This window comes from Marmota flaviventris, chromosome 6, assembly GCF_047511675.1.
Source record: "Marmota flaviventris isolate mMarFla1 chromosome 6, mMarFla1.hap1, whole genome shotgun sequence".
In the NCBI taxonomy this organism is placed as follows: domain Eukaryota; kingdom Metazoa; phylum Chordata; class Mammalia; order Rodentia; family Sciuridae; genus Marmota; species Marmota flaviventris.
Genome location: NC_092503.1, coordinates 150,687,534 through 150,700,023, shown reverse-complemented (window position 1 = coordinate 150,700,023; position 12,490 = coordinate 150,687,534). Strand labels below are relative to the sequence as shown.

The window sequence follows — 12,490 nt, the reverse complement described above, 5'->3', positions numbered from 1 at the left end:
CAGTGTGTTTAATTTCCAAATATTTGGGTTGTGGATTTCTAATTAAACTTGAATGGAGATTTGTTTAATATAGTGCAACATATGTTCTGTTTGAAGAATATACTGTAATTTGAGGGTGTAGTGTTCTTTAGATATCAACAGATGATTGGTATTTCTTAGATCTTCTTTATTTATTTTTTAAACTTTGTTATCTTTATTTTTTTATTTTTATGTGGTTCTGAGAATCGAACCCAGTGCCTCACGCATGCTAGGCGAGCGTGCTACCACTTGAGCCACATCCCCAGCCCTCTTTATTTATTTATTTTTCGAGAAGGAAGTATTGTTAGTCTGTTGTTGTAGGTGAAGATTTAAAATTGACAACTTTTTATATATATATTCAGATTGTTTTTTCCCCTTAATTGTATCAATTATTGTGTGATATATTTTGAGGCTCTCATTAAGAGCTCACACCTTAGCGTGTAATGAGTTGATCTTTTAATATCAAATGTCCAAAAAGATCTTTAAGAATATTCTTTGTCGTGAAATTTTCTCTGTCTGGCATTAATAATAAGTGCTGAATTCTTACTAGAATACATTTTATGCATAGGTAATTACAGTTTATATCCTTTTCTATCCATATGTTTTCAGTCTTTTTATATTTAAAGTAAGTTTTTAAATATATGACATATACTTGAGTTTAGATGTTTAATTGGAATGTTTAATTCATTTATAGTTAATGTAATTATTGATGTGGTTAGATTTAGGTCTACCATTTTCCCAGTTTTTTTTTTTTGTTGTTGTTGTTGTTTGTTTCTTTTGAAAGCTGCCTCTATTGGTGTGAATCAATTATTTATTAGAATTTCATTTTAATTTATCTTTTAGCTTTACCTTTTTTGTTAGTATCTTTTTTTCAGACTGTTACTTTTGTACCACTTGCTATAAAATCTAAGTATCTTGCAACTATATAGTTCATATTTGCTACTATTCATCCCTTGCATTTTATGCTATATGTATCATTTCATTTTACATTTAGGCAGACTGTAAACCCACAGTATATCCTCTTTTCTTTTTTTTTTTTTTTTAAGGGCATTTAAAATTTTAGTTTTATATTTGTATTGTTAATGGACCTTTATTTTTTATTCATATATGGTGCTGAGAATTGAACCCAGTGCCTCACACATGGTAGGCAAGTGCTCTGCCACTGAGCTACAACCCCAGCCTTCTATTTGTTTTTTATATAATTATATATATTTTAAAGAAACTATAAAAGAAAAGTGCTTTAATTTTGCCTACGTATTCTTCATTTCCTTCCCAATCTGAGTTTCCATTTTGTATCATTTCACTTCAGCCTGAAGAAATTATAAAGCAAGTTTTATGGCGACAAATTTATAAATTCTTAGATTTATTTTATCTGGAGGGAAAAATGGAAGTGTCAATTTTTGCTTTGATTTTTAGATCAACTTAATTGAGTTGTGATTTATGTACTATGAACTTTTCAGATTGTTTTAGCTGGCAGTGAACTTACCGGAACTAAAACTCTTTCTCCTCTGGTGGGCAGCAGTTTAAACTCTAGTTCCAGTGAGGTTCCTTGGTGTCTGCTTTAAAACCTGTGGAGTTTTCAGGTTTAGCAGATTTGAGTGGTTTGCATTCAGACTTGGGGATTTCTTTCTGTGGCTTTTCATTTTTTCATCTCCCCTCATTTCTAACTGTTGTGGTCTTGCCACACTGTCTTCTGATTAGTCAGCTAACAGGTTTTCAGTATTCTGTCAAGTTTTCAGTTGCTCAGAGTCACTAACTCAAAGAGAACAGGATGCTCACTCAGTGCCCTTTCCTACCTACTTTTTTCCTTGCTTTTCAGTATTTCCAAATATTTGGTGTTGACTTTTTTTTTTTAACACGTTTTCTCCTATATTTTTATGTTTCCAAGGCATTGGTCACATAAAGTACTCCACTACCAACTAGTACAAGTGACTCTGTGTTCTTAATCTGGGTCATTGGAAACTTGGGATGATCTTTGCTCTATTGGTTAGAAACCAAAGCAATTTACTAGACTTCATGGGTTCTGGTAGTTATTGTTTGTTTTAATGCAAAGACAATATAGAACTTTGTTTTGCTGTTATGTGTAGAGTAAGAATCTTTCCTCTCATTTTTGCCAATTAGAAAAATTGGTGCTGAGGGTAGTTAAGCTCTCAGAGTTATATGGCAGTTGGTGACATAAACCTGGGATTCAGATCTTGTTTTTTAACTTGAGAGCTTACATTGCTAATATTATATGGTGCTACCTTCTTTGTAATCTAAATTTATCTTAACTTCATCAGTTCTACCTGAAAATAAAGAGTAGGGGTAAAAGAATGATGATGAAGATGCAAACTTGTCATTATAATACATGCTGTGTTTTAGGAAATGGAAGTACCAGTGTTACCGAAAATACCCCTACCAATCACCGGTTCTTCACTGCCTACCTTCAATTTTAGTTCTCCAGCAATCACAACTTCCTCTCTGTCACCCATCGGTCCTTCTCAGTCGTTAACAAACAAGGTACAGAGCCATTGTATAAATGAGGTGATGTACTTCTTAAAATGCTTATTTTAAAGCAGTGATTAATTTCTTTATGGAAATTAATAACTCAAAGTAAAGAAAAATAAAATGATGTCTTAATATTAAAAATTTAAATATATTTTATATACATTACAATGGAATTCTTTAACTCTTATGCAGTGCATTAGAGAAAAAAGATTAATTTGTTTCCAAACAATATTTCCAATGAGACTTGGTGGGGGTAGGAGTAGATGTTATGTCTTTACTTTCTCAGTTAGGATTAATATCTTTTAGTTTGCCTCTGTGCCCCGTCCCTTGTTCCTTACTTTCACTTTTTCTCAACATGTAGTTTATTTTTCTCATGTAGGCAACTATCCAGCTCTAAGATTGTATATATTCCTTTTCTAAGAGGCAGCCAGATTTTATAGAAGAAACTCACAGTGTTTTTCAGAAGTTGTGATTTTTAACTCTAAAAGCAAAAAAAAAAAACCTGAATTTTTTTGAAATAATTTTCTGAAGGTATGTTTTATTAACAGTTTCTTTTCCTAAATAGCTTTGTTTGTGTCATTTCTTAATAATTTGGAAAACCAGGTACAAATGACATCTCCAAGCAGCCCTGGAAGTCCCATGTTTAGATTTTCATCTCCAATTGTAAAGTCTACTGAGGCAGATGTACTACCTCCATCCTCTGTAAGTAGTAATAAATACTTCATATTTAATATATATATTAACTTAATAAAGCACATATTTTGTATTTTATAAATATAAACTATTTCAAAGCTGTACTGTATTTTATCAAATCTGTGATGTCATTGGTAATAAGAAACGTTATTTTTTTGTTTCCAACTTAAATATTCATAGTACAGAAAAGGTAAGTGAACAATTGCATATACCATTTGATAGTTAATTCTCATTCTCTGTGACCTCTAAGAAAAGGGATATTCCTTTGCTCCATTTAATATAGTTATCATACCCAAGAAATTTTATCATGATTTTATAATACAGTTCATATTTAGACTTCCCATTGTCCCTAGACTGTCAATTAGTTGGTGTTTTATGTCTGTTGGCCCTAGATCCAGATAAAGACTAGGACCTAATTACTGAATTACGCTGCATGTACTTAATAGATCTGTTGAGTGACCTTTTTTAAAAAAATACATATGTATTTTTAATTGTTGAATGACCTTTATTTTATTCATTTTATTTATATGCAGTGCTTAGAATTGAACCCAGTGCCTCACACATGTATGGAAATGCTGAGCCACAACCCAAGCCCTGATAAGTGACCTTTTAATCTAGAAAAGTTCTGGGCTTTTTTGGTCATGCAACATATATTTGTTCATGATTAAATAACATTTTGAAAGAGAATAATGCATAAATTTAATGTACATTTTGTTCCAGGTTTGGCATTTTGTAAATTTTGCCTTCTGTTTTTGTCTCCTCTTTTTTTTGGTCCCAACTAGTGTAACAGATCAAGTATAATTTCCTTGCTGCTTGCCGGAAACCCATCAGTTATCCCCCAACTCATACTTTTTTTTTTTTTCTTTTTAATTTTTTATTGTTGGCTGTTCAAAACATTACATAGTTCTTGATATATCATATTTCACAATTTGATTCAAGTGGGTTATGAGCTCCCATTTTTACCCCATATACAGATTGCAGAATCACATCAGTTACACATCCATTGATTTACATATTGCCATACTAGTGTCTGTTGTATTCTGCTGTCTTTCCTATCCTCTACTATCCCCCCTCCCCTCCCCTCCCCTCCCCTCCCCTCCCCTCTTCTCTCTCTGCCCCCTTTACTGACATTCGTTTGTCCCCCTTGTATTATTTTTCCCCTTCCCCTCACTTCCTCTTGTATGTACTTTTGTATAACTCTGAGGGTCTCCTTCCGTTTCCATGCTTTTTCCCTTCTCTCTCCCTTTCCCTCCCACCTCTCATCCCTGTTTAATGTTAATCTTCTTCTCATGCTCTTCGACCCTACTCTGTTCTTAGTTACTCTCCTTATATCAAAGAAGACATTTGGCATTTGTTTTTTAGGGATTGGCTAGCTTCACTTAGCATAATCTGCTCTAATGCCATCCATTTCCCTGTAAATTCTATGATTTTGTCATTTTTTAATGCAGAGTAATACTCCATTGTGTATAAATGCCACATTTTTTTTATCCATTCATCCATTGAAGGGCATCTAGGTTGGTTCCACAGTCTAGCTATTGTGAATTGTGCTGCTATGAATATCGATGTAGCAGTGTCCCTGTAGCATGCTCTTTTTAGGTCTTTAGGGAATAGACCGAGAAGGGGAATAGCTGGGTCAAATGGTGGCTCCATTCCCAGCTTTCCAAGGAATCTCCATACTGCTTTCCAAATTGGCTGCACCAATTTGCAGTCCCACCAGCAATGTACAAGCCAACTCATACTTTTTAATAAAAAAAATATTGCATTCAGAAACTGGGCATTAGGAATGCAGCATTATTTTCTGGAATGTTTTGAAAGGGGGAAAATAAGGCCTAAGAAATCCTTTTTTTTTTGAGACAAGGTCTTGCTGTGTTACCCAGTCAGCAGTCTGGTCTCATTCCTAGGTTCACATGATCCTCCTGCCTCAGCTTCCTTAGTGCTGTTACTATAGGTAAAAACCACAGTGACTGGCTTATGAATCCCAGATTTAGATATTGTGGAAATTATATAGGTGAAATTTAGTGTGTGTGTATAAATTCTTATAATAAAGTATTATTTGTTTAGAAATGAGTTGACACTTAAGAAGACTTTTTTGTTTTTACAGATTGGATTTACATTTAGTGTGCCTGTTGCAAAAACAGAATTTTCTGGCTCCACTAGTACTTCAGAACCAAGTATAAGTAGTTCTGGTAAGTAAAATTTTTTTTCACATATTTTTGCAAAAACACAATTGTATTCATTAGCATAGTATTTCAAATTCTTTCACCTTTGGTAATTCTTCTAAGTGCTTTCACTTGAATGAAGTTAGCTCTGAAAAGAAGTTGTTGCTTTCTAATAATACTTTCTATTAATGGTTTTTCAGCAGGACAGTCACCATAACAAATTTATTCTCTGTGTTTAGTCAAAATACTGAGCAAGTTATAAATTGAACTTAGTTTTACTGTAAATTTGTCTACAGTATAATTGTGGTGGATCTCATCTCCAGGTTTACTGAGCATTTCATAAGCATTTTCATTTGTAAAGGTTATGCTGGCCTTTGCAGATGATGATACATAATCTCTGAACTGAAAAAAAAATTGACATATTTGAGGAAAAGGAATTAGATAATTAAAATAGGATCTTGTTATAGTAGTAGTTGTTTTCTTTTCACATGGACTGTGCTACTTAGGATAAGAATTCTGAACAAGGGCATTTTCCCCAAGAAATAAAGCCAAGGGAAAGGGTACAGTAACAAAAGAAAAAGCATTACATTCTTTGTAAATATCAAAAAAATTATTGTGAGGTTGGAGAGAGAGCTTTGCCTGCTAAGTTTGTGATTCTAAATTTTTTTGTTACCTTTTTTTAAAATCAAACAGCTGTAGTAATAAAAAGTGGCAGACTTTTCAGTTGTACTTCTTACCATAAAATTTTCGGATTAAACTTTGAATTATGTAGTAAACCTCTCATGACTTGTTATGAGGAAAGGTATTAAAGTCCTTTCCGGATTTTACTAATGCTTTAGTAGTGGTAACTGAATGGGTAACAATTTATTAAAACAGCTTTTTATTTTGTGAGAAATTACCCAGTTGTTTTTTTTTTTTTTTAGGAGTGTTTACGAGTAAATTTATGAGTGGCATCTACAAAATTGTGTATTGTCACTTTAACACCTTTGGTTCTCACCATTTTTTTTTTCCTCTTTTTTTGATACTGGGGATTGAACCCAGGGGTGCTCTACCACTGAGCTACATCCCCAGCCCTTGTGTTTTTTTATTTTGAGACAGGGTCTCGCTAAATTGCTGAGGCTGGCCTCGAACTTGCGATCTTCCTGCCTCGGTCTCCCAAGTCACTGGGATTACAGGCGTGCGCCCTGGTTCTCATCACTTCTATCATTTAGCAAAGCTGATTGAAAATGTGGAAGTCATGATTAATTATTTTGTGACAGGAGCTAGTTTTCCCATTTTCTTCTTTTTGTCTCTTTGAGTGCGCTTCAGGTAATCCTAAAACTTTACCTTAAATTTACTAAAAACAATTTAATTTTGATTATAAAAAGTAAAAACAATGAATATGAATTCATTTTACCACTAGCAGCCACCATTAATTTTTAGATAGAAACATTCTAAATTTTCTGGACTTTCTAACCCGCTTTTGCCCACAACTATGCTTTTTAGCATATGCATTTTATCATGCATTATCATTCAGCAAATATGCATTTTATTATGTCACTGTTATAGGCAATTGATGTAACCAGACCCTTATTGATACTGCATCATACAGATTTTTAATATAACCGAAGGATATTTTTAGTCATTGCATGAATTTCTGGACAAGAAATAACTGTCTCTGAGAATTTGTTTTAGGTTTTTTTTTTTTTTTTAAAATCACTATTTTAAATTGCTGAGCAATCAAATACATTATTTTAAGCAGTTTTGCCCCAGTGGCTGTATCCCCAGTGTTTCCGTTTAATTTTCTTCTAATGAATTTACTTGCTAACAGTTGTAATTTATACTTCTGTGCCTTTTTGTGATATGTGGGGTGGTGAGGGGAAAGGATTTTTATCTCCTTATAATGGTAAATTATGTTTGCTCATTATTTTTGAATTATAGTGACTATCAAAGTTTTAGAAATTGATCTAAAAGGGCTTAGATTTTTAAAATGCATTTAGTTCAAGAATCCAGTGCTTTCCTTGGCATAATATTTTTTATGATTTAAAAAAAAATTACAGCTCAAGATATCACTGTGGTGAACAGCACAAGCTGTCAGAAGCGAAATGAAGATTATGAGGGCCTTTTTAGACCTGTAAAAATCCTGAAAGAAGGAAGTGTTCTAGATGTTCTGAAAAGCCCTGGTAAGATGATAGTAGCCCTTGAGATAGTTAAAAAAAAAATCTTAATTTTAAACTCCCTTGATTTCATTTTAATGTTATTTGTGTTATAATGTGGATTCCTTTAAAAAAATAACTACCAATAATTTGATAAGATGTTGAATTTTGAATGTAGATTTAGTGATATCTAATTCTTCCATGGGAAATATCTTAGAAATACTACTTTAGAATTCAAGATCTCTGTATATAATAAAGAAATCTCTTTAAGAGGCAAGTATAGAAAGAGAATATGAGTTTTCTATTAACTGAGATGGGCCAATATTGAATAAGAGTAAACTTGGCTATAACACCTATTACGTCTTTGAAAGAACTAAACTGCCTTCTCACATTATTCCCTGGATTGGTACATATAGAATGAGGCCAAATTTGCTGAATTTTAACACAAATATGTAGGAAATTGTATTCACTTGAAATAAGACTTGATGATGTTTATTTTATTTTTTAATCAACACAGTGTTTGTATCCTGGGGTACAGTAGTATAATGAACAAATCAGGGTAAAGCAGGTATAGAATGGGATGAGTCCAAGTCTTTAAACAGAGGATGTAATAAGTTTGGCTTCTACAACAAGTTTTAGGGTTAGGTTGTTTGATTCTGCTTTCTTATTTCATTGGTTGTGTATACTACCTATAGGGTTCCGGTAATTGAGTTAGTTTTAATTCCAGAATGCTTGCTTATAATAAAATTATTAGTCAGTGGTAATAAATGACTGTATTATGATCTAAAAAGTAGAATTATTAGCCAACTAGTAGATAAGCAGCAACTGTATAGTTTTTTGGACTGGGATGTGTCTGAAAAATAGAGTGCATATGTGAAGCCCTGGATTCAGTCCCTAGAATGGGGGGGTGTATTGTTTTGCCCTATACATGTATTTAGGGTTGCACTTTGTTTCTCAGCCTGGTCCCCTTTTAACTTTTTTAATAGGAACATTTTTCAAGTATTTTATTTTATTTTGTACTAGAGATTGAACCCAGGGATACTTTACCATTGAACGACATCCCCAACCCTTTTTATTTTTTATTGGGAGACACAGACTCATTAAGTTGCCCAGGCTTCCCTTGAAATTGTGATCCTCCTGCCTAAGCCTCCTGAGTCACTAGGATTATAGATATATGTTCCACCAGGTCCAGCTTAAATAGGAAAAATTTTATAAGAATCTTCTTATAAAATTTATTTGAGTGACAATGAAAAGGAAAATAAATTTAATAAACCAACATTGTTGACTGCTGGGAGTGACTGAAATATATGGTATCATTTTGCCATTATGCTAAAGTAGCTATAGGCTTGATTATTTCTTGATACCAGTAGAAAACCTGTAAGGACCTTCTATATTGTCTTCCCTTCTAATGCTTTCTTTGGTGATAGTGTTGCTGTGTATAAACTAAAAGTTTGTTGTCCCCAGGAAAGGATTAGAAAGTCATTCTCATGAATAAAATATAGCTTGAGTGAATCAATTCAATGACTGCTTTGAAAATACCCTAATTGTCTAAATATTCCTTCCATTTTTACAAAAAGATACACCTGGCTCTGGGTTATGGCTCAGCGGTAGAGTTCTTGAGTACTCGCCTAGCACATGCAAGGCCCTGGGTTTGATCGTCAGCACCACATAAAAATAAGTAAATAAAATAAAGGTATTGTGTCCAACTGCAACTAAAAATGATATTTTAAAAAAAAGATACTTGACAATTATGAAAGGATTCTGAGATTATATTAGAAATATATTTTGAGTTGTGTTTGAGTTACTGTTTACGAACCACATGTGAACATGTATTTGAGTAACATCAGCTGCTGTTCAATGAGGATTAAAAAACTGGGTTTTAATCATTTTTATATTTCTAGGACTTATTAGTTGGGTTATAGTATCATTTGTTATTGAAACATAGTTTAAAGCTTTTCTGTGTTTTTTTTTTAATTTTTTTTAGTTGTAGATGGACAACACAACACCTTTAACTATTTATTTACTTATTTATTTATTATTTTTATGTGGTGCTGAGGATTGAACCCTGTGCCTCACAAGTGCAAGGCGCGCACTCTACCACTGAGCCACAACCCCTAACCCTTTTGTGAGTTTAATATAGTTACAAATATTCCTTAGCACCTTGTTGTACTTTGAGGGATACTTATCAAATAATCATGCCTGCTCAGCTCAGTTTAGCTGGTTTTATTGATGGTTGAGGTTACCACAACAGTGGATTAAGACTGGATAGCATTAAAAAATTGTAGGTATTGAAGTTGTTTGGCTGGGCCCAGAGAACACCCAAATGAAGGGACAGACATGAGGGAACATTAGGACTGTGCTGTAGTTTAATATTTTGGGAAGGCAGACTGCAGTAAAATGTGGATGACAATAGTGTACATCAGTATATTAGAAATTCCATGAGGGAGAAGGTGATGTATGCTTATTTAAAAAAAAAAAAATCTTGTAGAATTTTAACTTGTATAGATGTTGCTTATTTATGCTCTTAATAAATATGTATGAAAAACAATCCTTAAAAGCAGTCCATTTGGTATTGTAGTAACTTTGCAAGAAGTTAGATGTTTTTTTCCTCTGTAATAATGTTGCAGTTAACATTTTGATTGGAAAACTTCTCTTTTTAAACTCTCTGCTCTTTTTCTCCATTGTAGGTTTCACATCGCCAAAGGTAGATCCTCTTGCTGCTCAGTCTACCACAACAAGCCCAGTAGTTTATACAAGACCAGCAATAAGTACATTTTCTTTGAGTGGAATTGGGTTTGGGGAGAATTTAAAGGGTGGATCATCATGGCAGTGTGATACGTGTCTACTCCAGAACAAAGTTACAGACAACAAGTGCATAGCCTGTGAAGCAGCAAAATTGCCATCAAGGGAAACTGCCAAACAAACTGGAAGTGGGACACCAACCAAAAGTGGCAAAGCAACTCTTTCTGCGTCGGCTACAGGCTTTGGAGACAAATTTAAACCAGGAACTTGGGATTGTGACACCTGTTTAGTGCAAAATAAACCGGAAGCAATGAAATGTGTAGCCTGTGAAACACCGAAACCTGGCACTGGTGTGAAGCGTGTGCTCACATTGACAGTGGTTTCAGAAAGTGCTGGGACCATGGCTGCGTCATCTTCCAGCTGCACTGTGGCATCTGGTTCTTTAGGATTTGGAGATAAATTCAAAAAGCCTGTGGGGTCTTGGGAGTGTCCAGTTTGCTGTGTTTCTAACAATGCAGAAGACAACAAATGCGTGTCCTGCACTTCTGAGAAACCAGGTACGTTTATGGCTATATGGAATAATTTTACTCATTACTTTAGTAGGGTGTTTTAATTTATTCTGTAAACACAGCTAAGAACAATCTCAGTATTTTAAATGGTTCAAGATGAGCATTTCCTCATATGTTGATTTTTTTTTTTTTTTTAAACCATCTTGAGGTTAAAATGACTTGATAGGGGCTAGATCTTCATGTTTGCTTGGGTAGGTTGTGTGTCCAGCATATACTCTGACCTCCATTTTCTATGTGCTTTTATTAGAAGCTTTTTGCTCTTCCTGATAATTTTCTTTCTTTTTTAAAAAATATTTATTTAGTTGTAGATGAACATACAGTATCTTTATTTTTATGTGGTGCTGAGGATCGAACCCAGTGCCTCATACATTCGAGGCAAGCACTTTACCGCTGAGCTACAGTCCCAGCCCCCTTCCTGATAATTTTCAATGTTGCGTAATGTAGATGTTGAAAGCTTTCAGAATGGGGCAGTCTCTCTCAAATCTTCACAGAATGAAATGTTATTTTTCTCTTTCTCTAAGTAGAAATAAAGATAATTTTGTCATTTATAGGGATGTTTCTTTAAGGGGTGAACACTGACGCTTTATGAAAAGGCTGTAGCTGAGCAGTATTGATACCTGTAGTCACATGCTGTTTGTCAGCAATGTTGCAGTGATAGTAGATTTTTGAAATATTAATGCAAAAAATTCTAACAGCTAGAAAAATGGAGTTAATTGAGTTTCTTCTGTTTCTCTGTTCAAAATTGAGTACTGAAGATTCACATCTTAATTCATTTGGAAGTGACTCTTTGCTTGTTTTGTAATACTAGTATATAATTTTATGATACAGATATAGTGATGTAGATATGAATAGAACATGAATGTTCTGACAGTTATACTTCCCTGTTTTTATTGTGCTACTTATGGATGTGTCCTTTTGTGTGTATGTGTGTGTGTGTGGTTTTTTTTTTTATAGTTGTAGATGGACACCATGCCTTTATTTTATTTGTTTGCCTTTATTTATTTATTTATTTTATGTGGTCCTGAAGATCAAACCCAGTGCCTCACATGTGCAAGGCAAGCTCTCTGCCACTAAGCTACAGCCCCAGCTCCTCCTTTTGTGTTTGTAAAGTGAAGCTGCATTACTAGCCACACTCTTTGCCTCAGCACTTGAGCCATATTTCTAATTCATGCCGGATATCTCCACAACACTAAGTTTTCAGAGTCTTCATTCCGAAATAGCTTTTTCTTCCCATCTGGCATCATTTCCTTACTAAAGTCTTTGATACATTGAGGAAACCAGAATTGATTAAATTGACAAAAGAGTAATCAAACTTTGAATCCTCAGTAAGGGAACTTTTACCCATGAACAAAGGAGTCTTATAGAGGTACAAAAGAACTTGAACTTTATCCAGAAAATGATGAATGATCATTTTCACCATAGGAATGACTCAAATTTGTATTTTTTTGATAAATCACTCTAGGTTTTTGGCTAATGGATTTGATGCCAATAGAATTTGTAATATTCTTAGTCCTATGAATAACATGCAATAGATAATGATTGTGTGTACTAAGGGAATCAAATCTAGGAGGGAGGGATATAGAATAATGTACATTGGAAGGCATGTTAATTTCAAGTTGCTGATTTTGACATAAATACATGTGAGCCCTTTGGATATGCTGATATGGATCATTGACCCTCAGAGCTG

The 12,490-nt window shown here is 33.9% G+C and overlaps 1 protein-coding gene across 5 annotated transcripts in view; it reads left to right on the top strand.

Moving 5' to 3' along the window:
* Positions 1-12,490, top strand: part of Nup153 (nucleoporin 153) — a 62,086-nt gene that overhangs the window by 35,741 nt on the left and 13,855 nt on the right. For 4 of the 5 annotated variants that reach the window (XM_027948122.3, XM_071613714.1, XM_027948121.3 and 1 more), the window contains exons 12-16: positions 2,380-2,517; positions 3,109-3,207; positions 5,300-5,384; positions 7,397-7,519; positions 10,180-10,791. In XM_027948122.3, the coding sequence (XP_027803923.3) occupies positions 2,380-2,517; positions 3,109-3,207; positions 5,300-5,384; positions 7,397-7,519; positions 10,180-10,791 (1,057 nt within the window). The remainder of the gene's footprint in view (positions 1-2,379; positions 2,518-3,108; positions 3,208-5,299; positions 5,385-7,396; positions 7,520-10,179; positions 10,792-12,490) is intronic. The other variant, XM_027948123.3, reaches the window with a different exon arrangement.